We start from the raw sequence: 27,413 nt of genomic DNA, 5'->3' as shown, positions 1-27,413 counted from the left end.
GATTAATTTGACTTCCATTATTTCTCAAGGGGAAAATTAATTTGCCTTACGATAATTTCATCTTACAATGTGCTCTCAGGAACGGATTAATATTGTAAGTCGGGAGTCCACTGTATTAGTGGAATGCCATAAGGCAAAATTCTGTAAAGTGGGGGCCCTACTGTATTACCATATACAGTGGACCCTCGGGTAATGACGTCATCTGCTAACGAAAAAATCGGGTAACAACACGTTTTTGTGTCAAAATATTAGCTCGGCTAAGAACATTCATCATGAACGTGTCTGCATGGCCTGAGTGGCCTGGCCACTCCATGACTCCATGTACAGCCAATGTACCATTGTTTACAAGTGAGGACAATTCCACGCATACATGCAATATATTTTGTATTATTCCATTGTTTTTAGTGCTTGTAACTGCTAAATAAGTGACCATGGACCCAAAGAAAGCTTGGGAGGGAGTGACTTCCCAGACTTTGAACTCTGCTTGGAGAAAACTGTGGCTAGAATGTGTACAAGAGAGGAATTTTGAAGGGTTTGGGGCTAACCCTGAGGAGCCTATGCCAGTTGTAGAATCTATTGTGGCATTGGGGAAGTCCATGGGGTTGGAGATTAGTGGAAAGGATGTAGAAGAGTTGGTGGAGGATGACGATGAAGAGCTAACCACTACAGAGCTGCAAGAGCTTGAGGTGCAACAGCAACAGATCACAGCTCAGGAATTTCCTTCAGAGATGGAGGAAGTTGCCTTCGTCAAAGATTAAGGACATTTGTGCAAAGTGGGTTGAAGTGCGAACCTTTATGGATGAACATTACCCTGACACAACTGTAGCAGGCTGTATTGGCAACATTTTAGGGAAATCTTAAAAAGACACTAGAAACAGAGCTCTCTGGACAGATTTTTTTGGTGCGACAGGGGTCCAGTGACTCTCAAGCTGGTCCTAGTGCCATTAAAAAACAAAGAAGGTAACACCAGAAAAGGACTTGGTACCTGAAGTCTTCAAAGAAGGGGATTCCCCTTCAAAACAATCATAAACTTCTCCATCCTCTGCCTTCCTCCCATCTCATCATTCATCAATAAGTCCTCAATAAAGGTAAGTGTCATTTCAGTATTGTTTATTCTGCATGTCTCATTGTTTTCTGTGTAGGGAAATGTATATTTCATGTAAAAAAATTATTTTGTTTAATACTTTTGGGTGTCTGGAATAGATTAGAGTAATTGGATATCCACTATTTCTTATGGGAAGATTTATTCGGCTAACAAAAAAATCGGTTAAAGAAAAGCTCTCTGGAATGGATTAATGTCATTACCCGAGGGTCTACTGTACTAGTATGTATCACTGTTTGAAACCCCTTAAACACACAACAATTTTATTTTTGTCTTTTTATAACTAATAATGTTCTCTTAATATCAGGATCATTTGAGGTAAAAGTATTATTTCCATGTTGTATGATGGTAAACAGGCAAGTTTACCTACTGATACTAACTATAATTCATCAGACTCAATGTGTTGCCTGGTTTACCTTAGTGTACTGGCGCTAAGAGTCAACAATTTTTTTTTATTTTTGATAATTTCTAATACATATTAGTGAAAAATAGTTTACACAATTCATTATGAAAATTAAATTTAATGTTTTATAAATAAAATGTGTTAATATGCAAAGTCTTGTGTGTCTTGTAATAACAAAATTTATTGTTTATGATCACCCAGAGATCATGTATATAAATATAAATAAGTTATTGTCATATTAGTCTTAAGAAAGTCTTAAGTTTGTCAGAAATGTTCTGCTGAACAATGATCTTTCTGCATGAACACCTAAATGTCACCCATCTCTGTACAAACACTGTATCATGCTTAAATAAAGATTATGATAATAATTATGATAACATGAAATTAGTTTACTGTCAAGTATTGAAGCACTTCTCTACATGCAGCTTCACAATTATGAACAACTTAATCTTTGGCCACCAAGACACTAGCTTAATTTTCTACACTTATTTTGGGGAAAAAATTACATCAACACTGTAAAACACCATAATTTTCCCAACACATAAACAAAGGAAATGGCATTATGAAGAGTGACCTGAAAAATGTTGCTATTTGTAAAAGGTGACACTCTATCTCAATAAAAGTTTTGCTCTGCATTGCTGTGTGTTACAACTGCATATTTTTTTAACACTAGCTTCTCCTACCAGGGCAAGCTAACCCAAAAAGAAGAAACATGTTCACCATCACTCACTTCATTGCTGTTTTGTCAGAGGCTCACCAATAATATAGTTCAAAACTGAAAATATCTCAGCCCCTCCATCAGGGTGCAGTCAATGTACCATAAACCTCCAGGACTCAAGTCTGGCTAACCACATACATTTCATACAAAGATGAGAGAAGCAGTGCATTCTTGTCAACCATAGCACCTCTGGTATTGATAACCTTAACAAGACAACACAGGCTTCAAAGAACTCAATTCCTCACATTTGAACAATAGAAACAGAAACAAAAAGACTATATAGATATAATTAAAGTTTGTTAAGTTCTACCATTGTTGTGGGAATATTTATAATAAATACTGTTAAAAGAATGAACAATCTTAGATTTATAGTATTGACACCAGTGTTCTCTTACTTCACTTATTTCACTACTGTTGTTCACTGAATATTTCACTGTTGTTCACTGAATATTTCACTACTGTTGTTCACTGAATATTTCACTACTGTTATTCACTGAATATTTCAGTGCAGAATTCTTGGTTACTGAAGTACACAGATTACAGACTTGACCATACAGTATTTTTCATATGTATTTATTGATTATACTGTATATTAACTCTCATGAGAACACAAGATTTATCTTTTTATAAAATATATAAGATATTCTGAACATTAATTCAACTTATCTCCTATATGAACTCATGATTTATATGACTTACATTTCATTAACATATTTCACTCACAACACTGTTATGGTATATCCCTTTCATATATTCTGATGAGTTTATAACAAATATTTCTGAAACATTAAACACTAACGTGTTTTATCTCTTGAATGAACTTGTGTATGTTTCACGAGATTGCTTTTTTGATTAAAACATTTCAGACACTCAAAACATTGACATGGAGCCTTCAAAAAATTCTACTTCAATAACAAGAACATAAAGTGGGACCAAGTAAACCAAGTCCTAAATGATATAAGCTGGGAAGATAGACTTAGCAACACAGACCCCAACTTATGCCTAGAGCAGATTAACTAGGTGGCACTCGATGTATGCTCAAGGCTTATTCCTTTAAGAAAAAGGAGGGGTAGATGGAAAATAGAAAGAGACAGGTGCTCCCTTTACAGGCGATGGAAAAGAATAACAGAGCAGCTAAACGAGGCCAATATGTCTGAAATACGTAGGGAGTCGCTAAAGGAATCTTATAGGAGTCAGGAATCGTGGGAAGAACTAAAAGCCATAAATGAAATCGAAAGAAACCCAAAGTATTTCTTTTCTTATGCCATATCAAAGTCGAGAACATCCAGTATTAGGCCCCTACTTAAACAAGATGGGTCCTACACAGATGACAGCAAGGAAATGAATGAACTACTTAAGTCCCAATATGACTCAGTTTTTAGCAAGCCTCTAACCAGACTGAGAGTCGAAGATCAAAATAAATTTTTTATGAGAGAGCCACAGAATTTGGTAAACACAAGCCTATCTGATGTTATCCTGATGCCAAATGGCTTCGAACAGGTGATAAATGACATGCCCATGCACTCTGCCCCAGGGCCAGACTTGTGGAACTCCATGTTCATCAAGAACTGCAAGAAGCCCCTATCACGAGCTTTTACCATCGGAGAGGGAGCATGGACACTGGGGTCATCCCACAGTTACTAAAAACAACAGACATAGCCCCACTCCACAAAGGGGGTAGTAAAGCAATAGCAAAGAACTACAGACCGATAGCACTAACATCCCATATCATAAAAATCTTTGAAAGGGTCCTAAGAAGCAAGATCACTTCCCATCTAGATACCCATCAGTTACACAACCCAGGGCAACATGGGTTTGGAGCAGGTCACTCCTGTCTGTCCCAACTACTGGATCACTACGACAAGGTACTAGATTCACTAGAAGACAAAAAGAATGCAGATATAATATATATAGGCTTTGCAAAAGCCTTCGAGAAGTGTGACCATGGCGTAATAGGGCACAAAATGCGTGCTAAAGGAATAACAGGAAAAGTTGGTAGATGGATCTATAATTTCCTCACAAACAGAACACAAAGAGTAGTAGTCAACAGAGTAAAGTCTAAGGTGGCTATGGTGAAATGCTCTGTTCCACAAGGCACAGTACTCACTCCCATCTTGTTTCTCATCCTCATATCTGACATAGACAAGGATGTCAGCCACAGCACCATGTATTCCTTTGCAGATGACACCCGAATCTGCATGACAGTGTCTTCCATTGCAGACACTGCAAGGCTCCAGGCGGACATCAACCAAATCTTTCAATGGGCTGCAAAAAACAATATGAAGTTCAACGATGAGAAATTTCAATTACCCTGATATGGTAAACATGAGGAAATTAAAACTTCAACAGAGTACAAAACAAATTCCGACCACAAAATAGAGCAAAAAATCAACGTCAAAGACCTAGGAGTGATCATGTCGGAGGATCTCACCTTCAAGGATCATAACATTGTATCAATCGCATCTGCTAGAAAAATGACAGGATGGATAATGAGAACCTTCAAAACTAGGGAGGCCAAGCCCATGATGACACTTATCAGGTTGCTTGTTCTATCTAGGCTGGAATATTGCTGCACACTAACAGCACCTTTTAAGGCAGGTGAAATTGCTGACCTAGAAAATGTACAGAGAACCTTCACGGCACACATAATGGAGATAAAACACCTCAATTACTGGGAGCGCTTGAAGTTCCTGAACCTGTACTCCCTGGAATGCAGGCGGGAGAGATACATGATTATATACACCTGAAAAATCCTAGAGGGACTAGTACCGAACTTGCACATGAAAATCACTCACAACGAAAGCAAAAGACTCAGCAGATGATGCAACATCCCCCCAATGAAAAGTAGGGGTGTCATTAGCATGTAAAGAGACAATACAATAAGTGTCAGGGGCCCAAAACTGTTCAACTGTCTCCCAGCATACATAAGGGGGATTACTAATAGACCCCTGGCTGTCTTCAAGCAGGCACTGGACAAGCACCTAAAGTCAGTACCTGACCAGCCGGGCTGTGGCTCATATGTTGGATTGCGTGCAGCCAGCAGTAACAGCCTGGTTGATCAGGCTCTGATCCACCAGGTGGCCTGGTCACAGACTGGGCCGCGGGGGCGTTGAACCCCGGAAGTCTCTCCAGGTAAACTATAGGTAAGCTCTCATTTGTGTCACAAGATGGCTTTTCACATTAAAACATTTTAGACAGAACATTGATATGGTTTATCTCCTGTATGTACTCTCATATGTGTCACAAGACTCCTTTTTACACTGAAACATTTCAGACACTCAGAACACTGATATGGTTTATCTCCTGTATGTACTCTCATATGTGTCAGAAGATTGTTTTTTACACTAAAACACTTCAGACACTCAGAACATTGATATGGTTTATCTCCTGTATGTACTCTTATATGTGTCACAAGATTGCTTTTTACACTAAAACACTTCAGACACTCAGAACATTGGTATGGTTTATCTCCTGTATGTACTCTCATATGTGTCACAAGACTGCTTTTTACACTAAAACACTTCGGACACTCAGAACATTGGTATGGTTTATCTCCTGTATGTACTCTCATGTGTGTAACAAGACTGCTATTTTGACTAAAATATTTCAGACAGTCAGAACAGTGATATGGTTTATCACCTGTATGTACTCTCATGTGTGTCACAAGAATGCCTTTTTGAGTAAAACATTTCAAACACTCTGTGCACTGATATGGTTTATCTCCTGTTTGTACTCTCATATGTGACAGAAGTCTGCCTTTTACATTAAAACATTTCAGACACTCATTGCATTGATATGGTTTATCTCCTGTATGTACTCTCATGTGTGTCACAAGATGGCTTTTTCGACTAAAACATTTCAGACACTCAGAACATTGATATGGTTTATCTCCTGTATGCACTCTCACATGTTTCACAAGACTGCTTTTTTCACTAAAACATTTTAGACACTCAGAACACTGATATGGTTTATCTCCTGTATGTACTCTCACATGTGCCTCAAGATTACATTTTTTACTAAAACATTTCAAACACTCTGCACATTGATATGGTTTATCTCCTGTATGTACTCTCATATGTTTCACAAGACTGCTTTTTTCACTAAAACATTTCAGACACTCAGAACATTGATATGATTTATCTCCTGTATGCATTCTCATATGTTTCACAAGATGGCTTTTTTGACTAAAACATTTCAAACACTCAGAACATTCATATGGTTTATCTCCTGTATGTACTCTCGCATGTGACACAAGATGGCTTTTTTGACTAAAACATTTCAGACACTCAGAACATTCATATGGTTTATCTCCTGTATGTACTCTCGCATGTGACACAAGATTGCTTTTTTGACTAAAACATTTCAGACACTCAGAACATTCATATGGTTTATGTTCTTTATGTTTTTCCATATTTTTTAAATGAAGGTATTTCATTTAAAATATTTTAGTCATACAACAGTGGTATAGTTAATCTTCCTTATGTACACACATGTCTATTTCATGATTTTTTTAACAATTTTGGACACTGAACACATGGTTTTCCTTATGAACATATTCCCATGTTAAGATTTATTTAGGCAAAACTTTTCCTACTTATGAGCATTAATAAAGTTCATATTGTTTGTTAAAACACTATCATAATTTGTTTTGTGTTAAAACATTAATGTATGTACTAGAACACTGCAGATACACTCAACAATATTATTGTTATTATTATTATTATTATTATTTGCTCTTGTGTTTAAACAATTTTTTCTGTATTCTTTTATTGACCTCCAATCTGAAAATTCCCCACAGGGTCTTAGGAAATCATAGAGAACGTAATAATAATGTAATAAAATAAAAAGTACATAATTTTATAAAGAATTGATGAAGTTATACTCCTGCAAATTTCGCTGAGTCAGAAATATTTATGCATTAGCAATTTTGCCCACCTTGAGTCCTGATTTTGGCCAATTACATAGTTCCATTATACCAAATTCTTAGCTATTTCACTAGTATGTGTTCCATATTATCTATTAAGCACATAAAATTGGCCAATTCAACTATTTCAACTTCCCAATAAAGTGATTGGAAATTGGAAATATGGCCAATTTCACAGAAAATTCAAAATATTCCAATTTCAAAATAGGGTCCAGAATAATCAATGCAGTCAACCTGGTATTGGTAATATGGCCAATTTCACACAAAATTCAAAATATTCCAATTTCAAAATAGGGTCCAGAATAATCAGTACATGCAGCCTGGTATTAAACTAACATTTCTAGTACATATTAGTTACATTTGTAGGTTTTACAGATGAATTTCATTTTGATTTTTTATTCACAAATTATTTTTATGCACACTAAAAAATAGAAAAGTTACTGTTATTCAATATTGTAATAATTGTATAAATAATATCAGTGCATTCAGCAGCACACATTAAACCCACCAGCTGATGTGTACTGGACACATAATGTGATTGTTTATCCTCTAATATCAGCAAAAATAGAACATTTCTACTACTCTGAACTCAATTTCAAGTTATTTTCTGTACTAAAATCCATCAAAGTCATTTCTGTAATACATCTTCTATTCTGTCCAATGAGACCAAGAAACAGTGAATGCTACTATACAAAACACATAAAAATACACCATAAATTTGCTCTTTTAATCCAAAAACACAGTTGCACTTTTTTTTTCTTATTATGCACTGCCTGCTGCAGGCTTTGTTTTATATGGTGCACACTTACCACAGAGATTCATTCTCTCATATTTAGGCCCAAATTTACTGCTCACAGCTTATCTGAGTAAGCTGAGCTCGTGTTGCAGTACTACAGCTTGGACCCCGGCTTAAAAGTCATAGAACTACAAAATGAACCCTCAAAGAATTAACTGCCATGCATTTTTAGAATTCCCAATATCAAAAGCAAAATTGTTTAATTAGTAATAACTAGTTAAAAATTCACAAGAAGAACATCTGTAGTCTTTCTTGAAGTACTGAAGATATAGTGTCTGGCAAGACATAACCTGGTAGTCTTTCACAAAATACGTCTGCAGTATCAGTTGCTGTTCAAGACACTTACACTGGTGCTTCTTGAAGTACTGAAGATATAGTGTCTGGCAAGACACAGCGTGGTAGTCCTCCACAAAATACTTCTGCAATAGAAACACGAGTCAGTACAGTACAATACAGTGGACCCCCGCATAACGATTACCTCCGAATGTGACCAATTATGTAAGTGTATTTATGTAAGTGCGTTTGTACGTGTATGTTTGGGGGTCTGAAATGGACTAATCTACTTCACAATATTTTTTATGGGAACAAATTCGGTCAGTACTGGCACCTGAACATACTTCTGGAGTGAAAAAATATCGTTAACCGGGGGTCCACTGTATTCCACAATTACCAACACAACATACTCAACTAAAAAAGACTGTTTTCTCTATTGTCACATGCTTCACTAAATAAAATTGTCACTTAAATGTTTATCTGTAAAGATCTTCAAGATAAATCACAAGTTGTGCATAATAATTATGTTTACTAATAATTGAGTAAACAATTTGACTTCAACACAAACATCTTTAACTTTTATTATATTCTTGGAGTATAATAATATTAATACAGCCTCTCCTCTCTTTGTGATGTACTCGTTTACAAACACCTTGGACTTATGATGGGCTCTCTGACCAGTATGCATACCTAAATAATGTATATTAGAGCTGATTTTCTCTATTCTGTTTATTACAATATACAGTACACTACTATATAAGCATTTAAAAATATACCAAAAATGTAATAAATGATGCAAAGGTGACATTAAAACAATATCAAACATGGTTGACACAAACCCACTATCATTATATTATGCTCCTCACTTAGCGATAAATTTGTATACCGATGTGATCTTAGGAATGGAACTCTGTTGTTGAGTGAGGAGAAGCAGTAATATAATCAAGGTGCTAAACCTGAAAAGGTCATAGAACACTGCAGGGTGAATTGTGCTAAAGAAGGAATATACAAAGGTCAGAGACTAGTGTGTTGTAGGAGTGTGCAAGAGGTAGGGTTAGGAAAGGTTGTGACCCCTGCTCTCAAACCTGCTCTCAGGGTCGAAGATTTTTTCCCCCCCAATTTTTTTTTTTCTTACGAAATGATAGAGAATCTTTTTCCAAAAGTAATGAAACCAAAAGCACAAAATTTGAAGGAAAACTTTTGGAATTACGCTCTCACAAATTTAGTAATGCTATATTTACTTATCAGTGATTTCGCCTCTTTTCAGCCCTAATTTGGGCCAATTCCAGTGTTCCAGTCGACCAAACTCAAAGCTATGACATTAGAACTGCTTTCATTCTATCAATTGAGTGCAAGAACTTGCCCATTTACCTATTTCAACTACTCAGTAAAGTGATCAGAAAATACTAATTTTTCCAGTTTCACACGAAATTCAAGAAAGACCATTTTCAAAATAGGGTCCAGAATAAATAATGAAGACATTCCTGACACTAAAATAACAATTTCTCTGTTCATTAGTCACCTCTCCAGGAACTTCTTATATTATGCTTGCTTTTCATTTCAAATTTTTATTCACACAAAAAACAGAAGATTTGCTCTTATTCATACAATTGTATAATTATAATAATTGTACTATTGAAACTATTGTTCAACTTAACTATGATAAATTTCTTGAATATTAACCCTTTCAGGGTCCAAGGCCAAAATCTGAAGTCACACACCAGTGTCCAAGAAATTTTGAAAAAAAAAATATTATTTTTTCTTACAGAATTAAAGAGCATATTTTTGTGAAGGTAATAAAACAAAAAAAATTAGAATCTGATCAGTACTTACCGAGATACAGTGCCAAGAAGTTTGTAGAAAATGATGTGGTGGCGGCAACATCGACGAATTCCACATACGCGTATTATATTATTTTGTTGTTTTAGTTGTTTTTTCTTTTCTTTTCCAATTTTTTTCTATTCCTACTAACATTTGGGGCCTGAGAGACCAATACTGTATATAATTGATATATATATACTCACTGTATTGAACACAATAACCGCACTAAAGTTATTATCATATTATTGTTTACCACTGTTGTTTATTACAATAAACATGCACAAATATTGTATAATACTAATGTTCTATCATATACAGTGGACCCCCGGTTAACGAACTTTTTTCATTCCAGTAGTATGTTCAGGTGCCAGTACTGACCGAATTTTTTCCCATAAGGAATATTGTGAAGTAGATTAGTCCATTTCAGACCCCCAAACATACACGTACAAACGCACTTACATAAATACACTTACATAATTGGTCGCATTTGGAGGTGATCGTTAAGCGGGGGTCCACTGTATTTACATATTTACAATCACTGGACATGGTTTTAGAACTGCTGGAGCTTGTGGAACTCCTTGAAACAAGGCACCATGCACAGAGGCACCTTACATTCCTCACACATAAACCGAGTGTCTTTGCGTCTTTGTTGCCATCGTTTTGTTTGTGCACAGACAATGCATCTCTTCTGAGCAAATTTCTTTTGAGTTGAAGGAAGCTGTATTATGAAATGATCACCTTCTCTCCTCAAACGCTTGGGTATATTGTGATGAATTCGAGGACCATGTTGTATTGCAGGTGTTGTTACCTGGTACTTCATTATGAGTTGTCTGACAACAGACAAACAAAATTCACCATACGGTGGTCTGTTACCAGTCTTTATTTGGTACATATTATATGCATTCAGCATTGAAATGTCCATGAGATGGAAGAAAAGTTTCATGTACCACTTGTAACTCTTACGAACACAGTCAACAAAACCAATCTGCATGTCACACTTGTCAACCAAGCGCATGTTTTGTGTATAATCAATCACTGTCACTGGTTTTCGAATACGTTCATTAGTCACTCGATCAACTTTGCCACTGTCTTGCATTTCATTACGGTGAATGGTTGTCAACAATGTGACATCTCGTTTGTCATGCCACCGTAATGCCATGATGTCATTGGCAGTAAACACCTGCACGTCATCACCACGAACACCTGCTTTGAGCCTGGGCATATGTTTACGATTAGAACGCACTGTGCCACACACATCTGTCTTGTTCACTCGCATGAAATCACTGAGTAATGGGCTTGTGTACCAGTTATCGGTATATAATGTATGGCCCTTACCAAGATAAGGTGCCATCATGTTTCTCACTACGTCACCTGATATACCCAATAACATCTTGGTATCTTTCAATGTTTTACTACCCGTGTATACAACAATATCCAACACCAGGCCACTGTCACAATCACAGAGTACAAACAATTTTATACCAAAGCGGTTCCTCTTGCTCGGTATATACTGCTTGAATGACAGTCTACCTTTGAACAAAATCAAAGACTCGTCAATTACAAGATTCTTGAATGGATAAAAGTATATCCTGAACTTTTGTTTGAGATACATGAAAACATTTCTAATCTTGTATAACCTGTCACTTCTGTCAGGCCTGGTTTTGTCAGAGAAGTGCAACATACGTAACAGTAAGATAAACCTGTTCACTGGTATTATTTCACTGAAGGATGGGGTACAAATTAGCCGATCTGTGGACCAGTATGCTTTTATATTATGCTTATAGACGTGAGGCATAAGCATTATTGTTGCAAAAAGCAAATACATTTCTGCAACAGTCGTCTCTTTCCACCTGTGTAGTCTTGACTGTGGTGATAAGATCGTATTTGCCATGGTGTACTGAAAATACTTATTACTTTCCCTGACAATAATTTCCATCAATGGCTGGTCAAAGAATAATTCAAAGAATTCCAGTTCATTGGCCGTGGTTCCAAGGGGACAGGTAGGTAGAATTCCACTTTGAGAGTCATCAAAGAGGTGAGGGCTGGGAACAAAATTGGGATTTTGCTGCCAATCCCAGATACGGTTTGCTGGTGGATACTGGACATCATAGGCTGGTTGTACGGGTGGTTGTGGTGGGCTGGTGGGTGACGCTCCGCTTTGTCCTTGAACTGACGAGTCAGCAGCGTGGGTCCCCGCGTGGCACAGTGAGTCACGCATGGCGGTGCCACTACCACCACCAGCCCCACTAACACCATCCACTGATGCCTGTGGCCCATCCATGCCAAGTGTAGCCACATCATCCTCACTATCACTACCTAAAATGGGTGTAGGGCCACGGGATGTACTCCGGGATGTACTCCGTCCCCTGGGCACAGCATAGGGTACACTACCCGAGCGCATGCGGTGGCGAACATACCGACGCTTCACTGGTGAATATGTTTCCTCACTATCACTACTCGAATGATCGTTGAGCACAATAAAATCACAATCCACGTCAGAATCATCGTCATTACTGAAGTCAGAGGCCAGGCCACGGGAAAATATTAGTTTTCTCTTACGTTTAGGAACACCCGACCGTGAGTCACGAGTGCCCACACCAGAGGTAGAAGGTCGAGGATCGTCGGGGTTTTCTGTACTATTATCGATATCCTGGTCATTATTTTCGGTCACTAACTTGTCAAAGCCGTAGAATTCGTCTTCATTTCCACTTCCATCAGTGTCAGAACTATCAGACAGGAAGAGGAGAGTCCCAATTTTCCGGGGAGTGAGAGCTGACTTGCGATGAGGCAAGGGTGACTGAGCCGGCGTTCCCACAATGCTATGCAGGCGTCTAGATTTTTTGTTTACGGCGCACACCCATGGCGCAGACCCATTCTCTCACATGTAGGCCTATGAGCGCTTTTGCGCTAAATTTGATGGCGCTAGAATTTTGGCATAGATCTACGGTTTGGACACTCACCGACCAGCTGTAGATCTACGGGACGGACCCTGAAAGGGTTAAGTAGTCTGTAAGCCATTAAATTAAGTCTGCCCATAATGCCTAGGCATGATAGTGGCTCTTTTTGTACTGCAACACATTACTGTAAATACAGTGGAACCTCAGATTTCGAATGTATCACTTATCGAACACTTCAAAAATTTATAGCTTTTTTAACCAACTTTGTCCCTATTATTGAACTCGCCCCTATTTTTGAACTGCCAGCTACCAGACCTGTCTGCCAGCCCACTCTGTCTGTGTCCCCGCGCATGCGCCGTGAGCCAGTTTGGCTTTGTTGATGCTTGAGTGAACACTAACCTGCACTCTCATTCAAATATTTTACGATTAATTCATTGTGTTTAGTGCTTGTGGGACTGTGAAATAAGCTACCATGGGCCCAAAGAAACTTGCTAGTGGTACCCCTGTGGTAAAGAAAGTGAGAAACACCATAAATGTGAAGAAGGAAATAATACAAAAGTATTAGAGTGGTGTGAAACTTGTTGAGCTTGCCTGGATGTATGAGAAAAACAAGTTGACTCTCGCTTCTATCCTGGCAAAAATAAAACAAATCAAGGAAGCTGATGTTGTGAAAGGTGTTAATATGCTAACCAAAAAAAGACCACAGACTATTGATCAGGCTGAGAAGTTGTTGCTAGTGTGGATCAAGGATAACGAGATGGCAGGTGATAGTGTTTCAGAGATGATTATTTGTGAAAAGGCAAGGAAGTTGCATGCCGATTCAAAGATTAAGGAGATCTGCGCCAAGTGGAATGATGTCCAAATGTTTGTGGAGAAGTACCACCCTGAGCAAGCTGAAACAAGCCATCTTTGCAACAAGTTCAGTGGCAGAACCATGTCCCATTTTAGGGAAATCTTAACCCTTTCAGGGTCTGTCCCGTAGATCTATGGCTTCACGTTCAGGGTCCAAACCATAGATCTATGCCAAAATTCTAGCGGCCTCAAATTTAGCGTGAAAACGCTCATAGGCCTACATGTGAGAGAACGGGTCTGCGTGGTGTGTGTGCGCCATAAACATAGCATTGTGGGAACGCTGGCTCAGTTACCTTTGTTCACCATGCCTCATCGCAAGGCAGCTCTCACTCCAAGGAAAATTGGGACTCTCCTCTTCCTATCTGATAGTTCTGACTCTGATGGAAGTGGAAATGAAGACAAATTCTTTGGCTTTGATCAGTTAGTGACTGAAAGGAATGACCAGGATATCGATAATAGTGCAGAAAACCCTGACGATCCTCAACCTTCTACCTCTGGTGTGGGCACTCCTCAGTCACGGTCAGATGTACCTCAGTGCAAGAGAAAACTATTATTTTCACGTGGCCAGGCCTCTAACTTCAGTAATGATGATGATAGTGACGTGGATTGTAATTTTATTGCTCTTGATGATCATTCGAGTAGTGATAGTGAGGAAACATATTCACCAGTGAAGCGTCGGTATGTACGCCGCCGAATGCACTCGGGTAGTATACCCTATGCAGTGCCCAGGGGACGGAGTACATCCTGTGGCCCTACACCAGGAATAGACAGTGAAAGTGAGGAAGATGTGGCTACACTTGGCATGGATAGACCACAGGCATCAGTAGATTGTGGTAGTGGTGATGGTAGAGCCACGGCCATGCGTGACTCACCAGCCCAGGCTGGGACCCACGCTGCTGACTCCTCAGTTCAAGGACAAAGCGGAGCATCAACCACCAGCCCACCACAACCACAACTACCTGCACAACCAGCCTATGATGTCCAGTATCCACCAGCAAACCATATCTGGAATTGGCAGCAAAATCCCAATTTTGTTCCCAAGCCCCACCACTTTGATGACTCTCAAATTGGAATTCTACCTACTTGTCCCCTTGGAACCACGGCCAATGAACTGGAATTTTTTGAAATATTCTTTGACCAGCCCTTGATGGAAACTATTGTCAGGGAAAGTAACAAGTATTTTGAGTACACCATGGGAAATACGATGATATCACCACAGTCAAGCCTACACAGGTGAAAAGAGACGACTGTTGCAGAAATGTATTTGCTTTTTGTAACAATAATGCTTATGCCTCATGTCTATAAGCATAATATAAAAGCATACTGGTCAACAGATCGGCTAATTTCTACCCCGGTCTTCAGTGAAATCAAACCAGTGAACAGTAAACTCTCTGACCGCGGGTTCAAATCCTGCCCGTGGAATGGTTTTTTTATCTTGCTGTTATGTATGTTGCACTTCTCTGACAAAACCAGGCCTGACAGAAGTGACAGGTTGTACAAGATTAGAAATGTTTTTATGTATCTCAAACAAAAGTTCAACATGTACTTTTATCCATTCAAGAATCTTGTAATTGACGAGTCTTTGATTTTGTTCATAGGTAGGCTGTCATTCAAGCAGTATACACCAAGCAAGAGGAAACGCTTTGGTATAAAACTGTTTGTACTCTGTGACTATGACAGTGGCCTGGTATTGGATATTGTTGTATACACTGGATGTAAAACATTGAAAGATACCAAGATGTTATTGAGTATCTCAGGTGACGTAGTGAGAAGCATAATGGCACCTTATCTTGGTAAGAACATAAGAACATAAGAAGAACATAAGAACGAAGGAACACTGCAGAAGGCCTACTGGCCCATGCGAGGCAGGTCCAAGTCCCTACCGGCTTAAGCCAATGCACCCAACCTAGTCAGGTCAGGTCACATTGACTTAAGGGAGGAACACGGCAACCGACCTGTTAGCACAAGCTATCAGGTCCAACTCACACCCACCCACATCTACTCATGTATTTATCCAACCTATTTTTGAAGCTACACAACGTTCTGGCCTCTATAACGGTACTTGGGAGTTTGTTCCACTCATCCACAACTCTATTACCAAACCAGTACTTTCCTATATCCCTCCTGAATCTGAATTTTTCCAACTTAAAACCATTGCTGCGAGTCCTGTCTAGGCTAGATATTTTCAGCACACTATTTACATCCCCTTTATTTATTCCTGTCTTCCACTTATAAACCTCAATCATATCCCCCCTAATTCTACGTCTTTCTAGAGAGTGCAGTTTCAGGGCCCTTAGTCTATCCTCATAGGGAAGGTTTCTGATACATGGGATCATCTTTGTCATCCTCCTTTGTACATTTTCCAGAGAATTTATATCCATTCTGTAATACGGTGACCAAAACTGTGCAGCATAATCTAAATGAGGCCTAACCAAGGATGTATAGAGTTGAAGAACAACCTGAGGACTCCTATTATTTATGCTTCTTGATATGAAGCCAAGGATTCTATTAGCTTTATTGCGAACACTTATGCACTGTTGTCTTGGTTTCAGATTACTGCTAACCAGAACTCCTAAATCTTTTTCGCAATCCGTAATATTAAGATCTACATTATTTAGTTTATATGTGGCATGGTTATTGTCCTGTCCAACATTTAGAACTTTGCATTTGTCTATATTAAACTGCATCTGCCACTTCTCCGACCACTGCATCAGTCTATTCAAATCTTCCTGGAGTGCTCGAATGTCCTCGTCAGAATGAATTCGACGGCCTATTTTGGTGTCATCGGCAAACTTGCCGATGTCGCTCTTTATGCCCTCATCTATGTCGTTTATGTAGATTGTGAACAGCAGGGGGCCCAACACTGACCCCTGTGGAACACCGCTCGTGACGCTTCCCCACTCTGATTTCTCCCCATTTATGCAAACTCTCTGCTGCCTATTTGTCAACCATGCCTCTATCCAGGAAAAAATTTCTCCTCCTATTCCATGTGCTTTAATTTTCCTCAATAGTCTCTGATGTGGGACCCTGTCAAAAGCCTTACTGAAGTCCATATACACAATATCATATTCATTACCATGATCTACCTCCTCAAATACCTTAGTGAAAAAAGTTAATAAATTCGTAAGGCAGGAACGCCCCTTTGTAAAACCATGCTGAGATTCGTTGATTAATTTATGCTTTTCAAGGTGGCTACGAACTGCCTCGGCAATTATTGATTCCATAAATTTTCCCACTATGGAGGTTAGGCTTATTGGTCTATAGTTCGAAGCTAAGGACCTGTCACCTGTTTTGAAAATAGGTATCACATTTGCCATTTTCCACTTATCTGGCACCATGCCAGTTTGTAGTGATATGTTGAAAAGATTAGCCAAAGGTGTGCTAAGCTCCTCTTTACATTCCTTTAGAACCCTTGCATACAGTTCATCAGGGCCTGGGGATTTGTTAGGTTTTAATTTATCTATTTGCCTAAGGACCATGTCACTTGTGACCCTAATAGTGCACAGTTTATTATCGTCCTGTTCTACATAATTTATCATTACTGGAATATCGCTGGTATCCTCCTGTGTAAAAACTGAGAGGAAGTATGTGTTAAAAATTCTACACATTTCCTTATCACTGTCAGTGAGCTGACCCGAGGAACTTTTGAGTGGGCCTATCTTGTCCCTGATCTTACTTCTGTATACCTGAAAGAATCCTTTTGGGTTAGTCTTCGATTCTCTTGCAACTTTAACCTCATAATCTCTATTTGCTTTTCTAATTCCCTTTTTTATTTCTCTCTTTAACTGAATATATCGATTTCTTAATTGCCCCTCTCCTCTTTTGATTTGCCTATATATGCCTCTCTTTTGACCAATCAGATATTTTAATCTATTGTTCATCCATTTAGGATCATTTTTGTTTGATCTGATTTCCCTATTTGGAACATAATTTGACTGAGCAGCTAGAACTATGCCCTGGAAAGCATCATATCGGCAACCATCACCACCTACCTGACCCCTAGTCAGGTCATTCCAGTTCAGCCCACCTAAGTAATTTTTCAGTCCTATGAAATCAGCCAAGCGAAAGTCAGGGACGGAGACTTGATTGCCATTATTAGGGGAATTCCATGATATGTTAAAACTGAGTGATTTGTGATCACTCTCCCCAAGCTCATCATTAACCTCAAGATTATTAATTAGTGTTTCCCTACTGGCAAGAACCAAGTCAAGGAGGTTATTTCCCCTAGTTGGCTCTGTCACAAACTGTTTTAAAAAACAATCCTGGATCGTATCAAGAAAGTCACCCGACTCTAAATTTCCTGTCAAATTGCTCCAGTCAATCTGTCTATAATTGAAATCTCCCATTAGCACAACATTTTCGTATGTAGATGCCTTACGAATTTCGTCCCATAGAAGTTTACTGCACTCCCTATCAAGATTTGGGGCCCTGTAAATCACACCCAAAATTAGTTTTTCTCGGCCCTCGAGAAGCTGTAACCAAACAGATTCAGTGGCTGACGCTTCTAATTTAATATCTTGTCTAACACAACAATTTAAATTGTCTCTGACATACATCGCTACTCCACCACCTTTCCTGTTGACCCTGTCAGTGTGGAATAATTTATAGCCTTGTATGTGACATTCAGAGGGCATCTCTCTATCTTTCAGATTGAGCCAGGTCTCTGTTATAGCAATAATATCTATGTTTCCTGCACTTGCAATTAATCTTAGCTCATCTATCTTATTTCTAACACTCCTGCTATTAGTATAGTAAACCTTAAGGGAGCTAGTCCCTTGCTGCCCTCTGCTGTCCCCCTTTGTTTGCTGACCTGTTCTATTGTCTTTATTTATAACTTCATGCTGAATGCCTTTTATACATTTACTGTTTCCAACCCTAGTGTTGCAACCTGCTTGTTTCCCACACACACCCATACCTCTATCTTCCATCAGTTTAAAATCATAGGCATTTCACCAATGGCCTTCTCAATCGAGTCTGCAAGTGCTACCACCCCTGCCCCAGAGAGATGAACCCCATCCCTTGCATACATATCATGTTTGCCATAAAAGTTGTTCCAGTTGTCAATGAATGGGATTGCAAGTTCCTTGCAGTATCTGTCTAGCCAGCAATTTACACCAATTGCCCTAGACAACCATTCATTTCCTACTCCCCTTCTAGGCAAGATGCTACATATGATTGGGATCCCTCCCTTAGACTTAATGAAATCTATAGCTGACCTGTACTTATCTAGCAGCTCTTCTCTCCTACCCTTCCCAATATCATTTCCACCAGCACTGAGACAGATAATGGGCTTGTTCCCATTACCTGACATGATATTATCCAGTCTGTTGACAATGTCCCCAACACCAGCTCCAGGGAAGCACACTCTATCTCTCATCTTCTTATTCCTATTACAAAAAGCACGATCAACATATCTTACCTGAGAGTCACCAACCACAAGAATGCGCTTACCTTCATTAGCAGGGGCAGTAGTACCCTTACCTTCACTGGCCACTGAAGTACATTCATCCTGGAGAACAGAGAAGCGATTTCCTACCTTCAGATCTGCACTCTTAACTTTCCTTACTCTGATGCGCCTCCCATTACTGTGAACAACTCGCCACTTGTAGCAGGTGCTGGGCTGCACCTCACTGCTGGTAGCCGTTGCTACCACCCCACCTACAGCCTCCTCACAGTGAGAGACAGACTGCACCTCACTGCTAGAAGCCTCATTCCCCACATCTCCAACCACCTCACACTCTCTCCCAGGCCCATTGAGGTGGACCTTCAGCCTCCTAATCTCCTCCTGGAGAAGCAAGACCTCCTCCTTCAACTCTCCAACCTCAGCTTTTAAAACACTGTAGAAGCAAGCCATGCTTTGTAACCGTCCACGCTAATCCCCAAGGGGCATACATTATACACCTACCATCCGACTTACGACCAAGCTTGGTTTCGACCAACCGGTCGTAAGTCAAAATGGACGTAAGTCGAACCTTTGAAAATTGCCGACATATTGGGTAGGGCATAATGTCAAAACTTTCCTATATAAGCTAGCTACATAATACTGTAATGTAATGTACAATCATTATTTCATTCTTTTTTTACCATAATTTACTAATATTGTTGTATTTTAATTATTTATGTACTATATATAATGTACACATGGTAGTGATATGCATTGTAAATTTTACATCGCATACAGTATCATATGTTACTATTATCTTTATGTATTGTCGACACAGTGGAATGGGAGAATACCACTGGTAGTGTCATCCTGCCAGAATGTTGTATAACCTATACCCTAAGTAAAGAGAAACAACTCTGGAACATGTGTAATATGTATCCGGCTGGCTGGCTGGGTGGCTGGCTGGCTGGATGGATGGGTGGGTGGGTGGGTGGATGGGTGGGTGGATGGGTGGGTGGGTGGCTGGATGGGTGAGTGGGTGGCTGGATGGGTGGCTGGATGGGTGGGTGGGTGGCTGGATGGGTGGCTGGATGGGTGGGTGGGTGGGTGGGTAGTTGGCTGACTGGCTGACCGAATGTGGCTGTCTCTTTGTATCTCTCTCTCTGTATCTGTATCTCTGTATCTATATATCTCTCTCTATCTCTATCTCTATCTCTCTCTCTCTCTCTCTCTCTCTCTTTCTCACTCACTGGTACATGTAAGTAAAGTTATCATACATAGTATAAATTACCTAGGATAACCCAAAAAATCCAGACAGTGCTCCAGTGCCCTAAATTAATAATAATATTAACCCTTTCAGGGTCCAAACCGTAGATCTACGCCAAAATTCTAGCGGTGTCAAATTTAGCGCGAGAAGGCTGATAGGCCTACATCTGAGAGAATGGGTCTGGGTGGTCAGTGTGCACACCATAGAAAAAATCTGGACGCCCGCATGGCATTGTGGGAACGCCGGCAAAGTAGCTTTGTTCATAGTGCCTGGCGGCAAGGAAGCTCTCACTCCTCACTCACTCTCCGGGCGAATTCCGACTCTCCTCTTCACAACTTACAGTTCTAAGACTGATGGAAGTGGAGATGAAGACGAATTCTATGGTTTTGAACCATATGGTACCATTGTGCCATATGGTACAATGGTACCATATGGTACAATGGTGCCATGTCATACAATAGTATCATATGGTACAACAGTATCGTATGGTAGAGTGGTACCATATGTTACAATGTACAATATAGTACATTGTACCATATGGTACATTATACCATATGGTACAGGGTACAGGGACCCTAATGGAAATAAGTCTGTCTGACTTTTTTGGGTTATCCTAGGTTCTCCAAACATATACTGCTAAGTATGATATTCTATTTAACTTTATTTGTGTATAACTAAATAAACTTACTTATGATGCCACATGCACTTGAGTAAGTTTATTCAGGTATACAGAAATACAATTACATAGATTATCATACACAGCAGCATACGTATAAAATCCTAGGATAACCCAAAAAAGTCAGGAAGACTTATTTTCATAGTTATCCCTGTATCTGTACCATATGGTGTCTTGTACTGTATGGTACTCTGTACCATATGGTACCCTGTGCCATATGGTACCCTGTGCCATATGGTACCCTGTACTATATGGTACCCTGCACCATATGGTACCCTGCATCATATGTTATCCTGTACTGCATGGTACCCTATACCATATAGTACAATGTACCATATGGTACCCTGTAACATATGATACCGTGTACCATATGGTCAATAGGTGTTGGTGGCATGAGACACCAGCCAAGACTGAGTGAGTGGCAATGCAAGCTAGCTACTGACTCCGCAGTTTCCGTTTCCGAGACAAAGTGCTTTGTCATCCACCTCAAGGAACGCGTCAAGTTCCTGTACACTTGTAAATGTATAATAGAACATTACTAATATATAACATTTTTGCATATTTTTGTTGTAAGCAACTATTGTAAACAAAATAATGAAAATATTAGTGTGTTTATTGTGCTGAATACAACAGTACCATATGGTACAGTGAACCATATGGTATCATTGTACTGTATGGTACAATGTACCATACAGTACAGTGAAGACCTGTTTGTGTGCTCTCTGTGAATCTGAACCAGGATGCCCTCTCTTGAGCAACTTTACCAGCAGCTGAGAGAAGAGCTCAGAGTTGCTAAGCTGGAGATACGGCGATTAACCGAGGAGAACAAGAGGATTTGTAGTAATCCTCCTGTTGTAAGTCCCCAGGTTAAGAGGGGAGCTTGGTCAGTGGCCGGGCAACATGGAACCAAGCTGAGGATCAAGAAAACGGTTGGAGAGGCAGAAACAACGAGAAACCAGAAGACTACCGTGGAAACTTCCAACCCATTCTCGGTGCTACCTGACGAATGTGAGCGTTCTACTGGGAATGCCACACCGAGCACCAAAGAAGCATTGGCAGACGTGAGTGAGACATCCCTAGAAACCCCAACGAAGACCATCGAGAACGTCTTTACGAATTCTACAAGTGGTGTAATGCTACCTGGCGAATGTGAGTCGACTACTGGGAGCATCACGACGGACGACGCCAAGGAAGGTAAAAACATTGTTGTTGTTGGAGATAGCCATATTAGGTACATGAATAGAGCATTCTGCTTGAAGGATAGGAGTAGGAGGCAGAGTGTGTGTTTTCCTGGGGCTGGGATGAAGGATATTGTTAGTCGTCTGGATGACATCATGAGAGGTAATGGGAGAAATCCTATTATCTGTCTCAGTGCTGGAGGCAACGATGTTGGCAGATGTAGGAGTGAGGACCTGATTAGCAGGTATGGGTCAGCAATAGAGATAATTAGGAGGAAGGGTGGGAAACCTGTCATATGTGGTATTTTGCCAAGGAGAGGAGTTGGAAATGAATGGTTGTCCAGAGCAATTGGTGTCAATTGCTGGCTGGACAAATACAGTGGACCCCCGGTTAACGATATTTTTTCATTCCAGAAGTATGTTCAGGTGCCAGTACTGACCGAATTTGTTCCCATAAGGAATACTGTGAAGTAGATTAGTCCATTTCAGACCCCCAAACATACACGTACAAACGCACTTACATAAATACACTTACATAATTGGTCGCATTGGGAGGTGATCGTTATGCGGGGGTCCACTGTACTGTAAGGAAAATGCGGCAACATTCATTGACAACTGGGACCTCTTCTATGGCAGAAATGACATGTATGCCAGGGATGGGGTTCACTTATCTAGGTGTGGGGTGGGAGCACTGGCCAACGCAGTGGAGGTAGCTGTTAGGTCTTTAAACTAGGAATAGTTAGCGGTATGGGTTTTGGCAGGAAAACAGTGAAGTCGCAGTGTAGTAATATGAGTACTAGGAGAACTAGTAATAGGCAAAATGAAGTGGATATTGGAAACCCAGTGGCACTAATTGACAAGGACAGTAATAGGTTTAGTGGAATAACAGAAAGGAGCAGGAAGGGTAAAGACAGAGGAAGGTCTTTAAATATATATTACACAAATAGTCGCAGTGCTAGGAATAAGATGGACGAGTTGAGACTAGTTGCTAGTGCAGGTAACATTGATGTATTTGCCTTAAATGAGACGTGGTTTAATTCAAAAAGTCGGGACATGCCTGCGGAATGTCACATTCAGGGTTTTAAATTGTTTCAAGTAGATAGAAGTGTCGGGAAGGGGGGTGGGGTGGCATTGTATGTCCGAGATCGCTTGAACTGTTGCATAAAAAAGGGTATTAAGTCTGAAGCAACACATACAGAGTCTGTTTGGATAGAATTTTCAGAGGGGCATGAAAAATTAATTTTAGGTGTGATATACCATCCCCCAAACTTAGATAGGGACCAGGGGAGACTACTATGGGAGGAAATTGTTAGGGCCACAAGGCACGATAATGTAGTAATTCTAGGAGACTTTAACTTTAGTCATATTGATTGGAATATCTTGACTGGGAATTTAGAATCATATGACTTCTTAGAAGTAGTTCAGGATTGTTTTTTGAAGCAGTGTGACAGAACCTACAAGGGGTAATAACCTGCTTGACTTAGTTTTGGCAAACAATGAATCCCTTGTTAATAATTTAGAAGTTTCAGAGGAACTGGGTGCTAGCAACCACAAATCAATTACATTTAGCATTGAATGGAAGTATGATAGTAGGGATAACTCAGTAACAGTCCCAGATTTTCGCTTAGCAGATTACGATGGGCTTAGAGAACACTTATCATCTGTTGACTGGGGTAACGAAGAGAGCTATCAATATGACAGTTTTCTGAACACTATACTTGCTGCTCAAAGAACGTTTATCCCGTATAAAGAAATTAGATCAAATAGAAATGACCCAAAATGGATGAATAATAGGCTGAAATATCTACTAGGGCATAAGAAAGGAATTTATAGGTGTATCAAAAGAGGTGAGGGTCATCTTATGAATCAGTACATTGACATTAAGAGGGACATTAAAAAGGGGATAAGAAAAGCTAAAAGGGACTATGAAATTAAAGTTGCTAGGGATTCTAAAACTAACCCAAAAAGTTTTTTCCAGGTATATAGAACAAAAGTTAGAGATAAGATAGGTCCCCTTAAAAATATCTATGGGCATCTTACTGACAAAGAGAATGAAATGTGCTCGATTTTAAACAATTATTTTCTCTCGGTTTTTACACAGGAAGACACTAATAATATTCCAGTAATTAATTTTTATAGTGGGCCAGAAGAAGATAAATTATGTAACATCACAGTCACTAGTGAAATGGTTGAGAAGCAGATAGACTGACTGAAGCAAAATAAGTCACCGGGTCCTGATGAGGTTTTTTCAAGGGTTCTTAAGGAATGCAAAATGGAACTCTGTGAACATTTAACTAATATTTTTAATTTATCTCTTCAAACAGGTGTAGTGTCTGATATGTGGAAGATGGTTAATGTAATTCCTATTTTTAAAACAGGGGACAAGTCATTACCGTCAAATTACCGCCCAATAAGCCTGACCTCAATTGTAGGCAAATTACTAGAGTCAATTATAGCTGAGATTATAAGAAGCCATCTCGATAAGCATAGCTTGATTAATGATACTCAGCATGGATTCACAAGAGGCCGGTCTTGTCTAACTAATTTATTAACTTTCTTCAGTAAAGCTTTTGAGGCTGTTGACCACGATAAAGAATTTGATATTATTTACTTTGATTTTAGTAAGGCTTTTGATAGAGTTCCGCACCAAAGACTGTTAAAGAAAGTGGCAGCTCATGGCATTGGGGGAAAAGTGCTCTCATGGATCGAGTCATGGCTCACAGACAGGAAGCAGAGAGTGTCCATAAATGGGGTTAAATCCGAGTGGGGATCTGTAACAAATGGCGTTCCACAGGGATCAGTCTTGGGCCCGTTGTTGTTTATAATATATATCAATGATCTTGATGAGGGTGTTACTAGTGATATGAGCAAATTCGCCGATGACACAAAGATAGGTAGGATAATTGATTCAAACGTAGATGTTAGGGAACTTCAGGAGGATTTAAACAAACTGTATTCTTGGTCAGAAAAGTGGCAGATGCAGTTCAATGTAGATAAATGCAAGGTTCTGATGCTCGGGAGTGTCCATATCCCTAGCACTTATAAGTTAAATGATGTAGAACTTAGCCACACAGATTGCGAAAAGGACTTGGGGGTTATGGTGAGCAGCAACCTTAAACCAAGACAGCAATGCCTAAGCGTACATAATAAGGCAAATAGATTACTGGGATTTATATCAAGAAGTGTAAGAAACAGAAGTCCAGAGGTCATACTGCAGCTTTATACATCATTAGTAAGGCCTCACCTAGATTATGCAGCTCAATTCTGGTCTCCATATTACAGAATGGACACAAATTCGTTAGAAAACATTCAGCATAGGATGACTAAATTAATACATAGCATTAGAAATCTTCCTTATGAAGAAAGATTGAAGACTCTTAAATTACATTCGCGTGTTAGACGAAGAATGAGGGGAGACCTGATCGAAGTGTATAAGTGGAAGATAGGTATTAATAAAGGGGATATTAATAAGGTCTTGAAGATATCTCTCCAAGAGAGAACCCGCAGTAATGGATTTAAATTAGATAAGTTTAGATTTTGAAAGGACATAGGAAAGTATTGGTTTGGAAATAGGGTAGTTGATGAGTGGAACAGTCTACCTAGTTGGGTGATTGAAGCTAGGACTTTGGGTAGTTTCAAATTTAGGTTGGATAAGTACATGAGTGTGAGGGGTTGGATTTGAGTGGGACTTACACATCAGAGCTTATTTCTTGGGTAGCATAGAAAATTGGGTTGGGCAAATGTTTTGTTAGTGGGATGAATTGTGAAGGACCTGCCTAGTATGGGCCAACAGGCCTGCTGCAGTGTTCCTCCTTTCTTATGTTCTTCTTAGGTTCTTATATGGTACCATTGCATCATATGGTACCATTACACCATATGGTACCATAAGGTACCATTGCACCACATGGTACAATTGTATCATATGGTACCATTGTACCAAATGGTGCCATTGTACCATATGGTACCATTGTATCATATGGTACCATTGTATCATGTGCCATTGTACCATATGGTACCATTGTATCATATGGTGCCATTGTACCATATGGTACAATTGCAATATGGTATCATTGTACTGTATGGTACAATGTACCATATGGTACCATTACATCATATTGAATTGTACCATATGGTACAACTGCAATATGGTATCATTGTACTGTATGGTACAATGTACCATATGGTACCATTGCATCATATGGTACCATTACACCATATGGTACCATAAGGTACCATTGCACCATATGGTACCATTGTATCAAATGGTACCATTGTACCAAATGGTGCCATTGTACCATATGGTACCACTGTATCATATGCCATTGTACCATATGGTACCATTGTATAATATGGTGTCATTGTACCATATGGTACCATTGCACCCTATAGCACCATTGTAACATATGGTACTATATGGTACCGTTGTATTCAACACAATAACCGCACTAATATTTTCATCATTTTGTTTACAATAAACTTGTAAACAAGTTTTGTAAGCAATATAATGATAAACAAATTAGTGCAGTTATTGTGTTGAATACAATAAGTGTACACTTATACAATATACATTATACTGGTCTCACAGGCCACAAATGTTATTAGAAAAAGAAAAAAAATAGAAAAGAAAAGAAAAAAAGTATAAAAAACGTAAAATAAAAAAATGGGATTTTGCGGAAGTCACTGATGTTGCCGCCACCCAGTCATTTTGGGTCAACTTCCCGCCGCTGTATCTCGGTAAGTACTGATCAGAAAAAATTTTTTTGTCTTATTATCTTCACAAAAATATACTCTTTAATTCTGTAAGAAAATTTTTTATTTTTTTTTTTTCAAAATTTCTTGGACACTGGAGCACCACTTCAGATTTTGGCCTTGGACTCTGAAGGGGTTAATAATCATTATTATTACAATAATACATATGTACTAATATTAATATTATTATTATTAAGCTATAATATAATAATCGTGTCCACTCATTACTTACCTTAAAATATCTGTAGTTTTAATGTAGAGTGAATAAATGAGAGAGAGAATGAGAATGTAGAATGTTCACGAGTTATGTAAACAAACGTTGTTGTTGTTGTTGTTACCAGCCCGGACACGAACGATTCCTGTTCACTGTCAAG

The 27,413-nt window shown here is 39.3% G+C and overlaps 1 protein-coding gene across 1 annotated transcript; it reads right to left on the bottom strand.

Annotated features, from left to right (window-relative positions):
- LOC128686477 (zinc finger protein 84-like) lies at nucleotides 1-27,413 on the bottom strand. Its single transcript, XM_070080579.1, has 2 exons — nucleotides 27,272-27,413; nucleotides 1-8,362 (listed from the first exon to the last, which is right to left on the bottom strand). Exon 2 carries the CDS (start codon nucleotides 6,656-6,658, stop codon nucleotides 5,414-5,416), a length of 1,245 nt encoding a protein of 414 aa, XP_069936680.1. The 5' UTR covers nucleotides 6,659-8,362; nucleotides 27,272-27,413; the 3' UTR covers nucleotides 1-5,413.

Source organism: Cherax quadricarinatus, unplaced genomic scaffold, assembly GCF_038502225.1.
Source record: "Cherax quadricarinatus isolate ZL_2023a unplaced genomic scaffold, ASM3850222v1 Contig643, whole genome shotgun sequence".
Lineage (NCBI taxonomy): Eukaryota > Metazoa > Arthropoda > Malacostraca > Decapoda > Parastacidae > Cherax > Cherax quadricarinatus.
The sequence above is the reverse complement of the archived record's forward strand: the minus strand, read 5'-3'. Positions and strand labels throughout refer to the sequence as shown.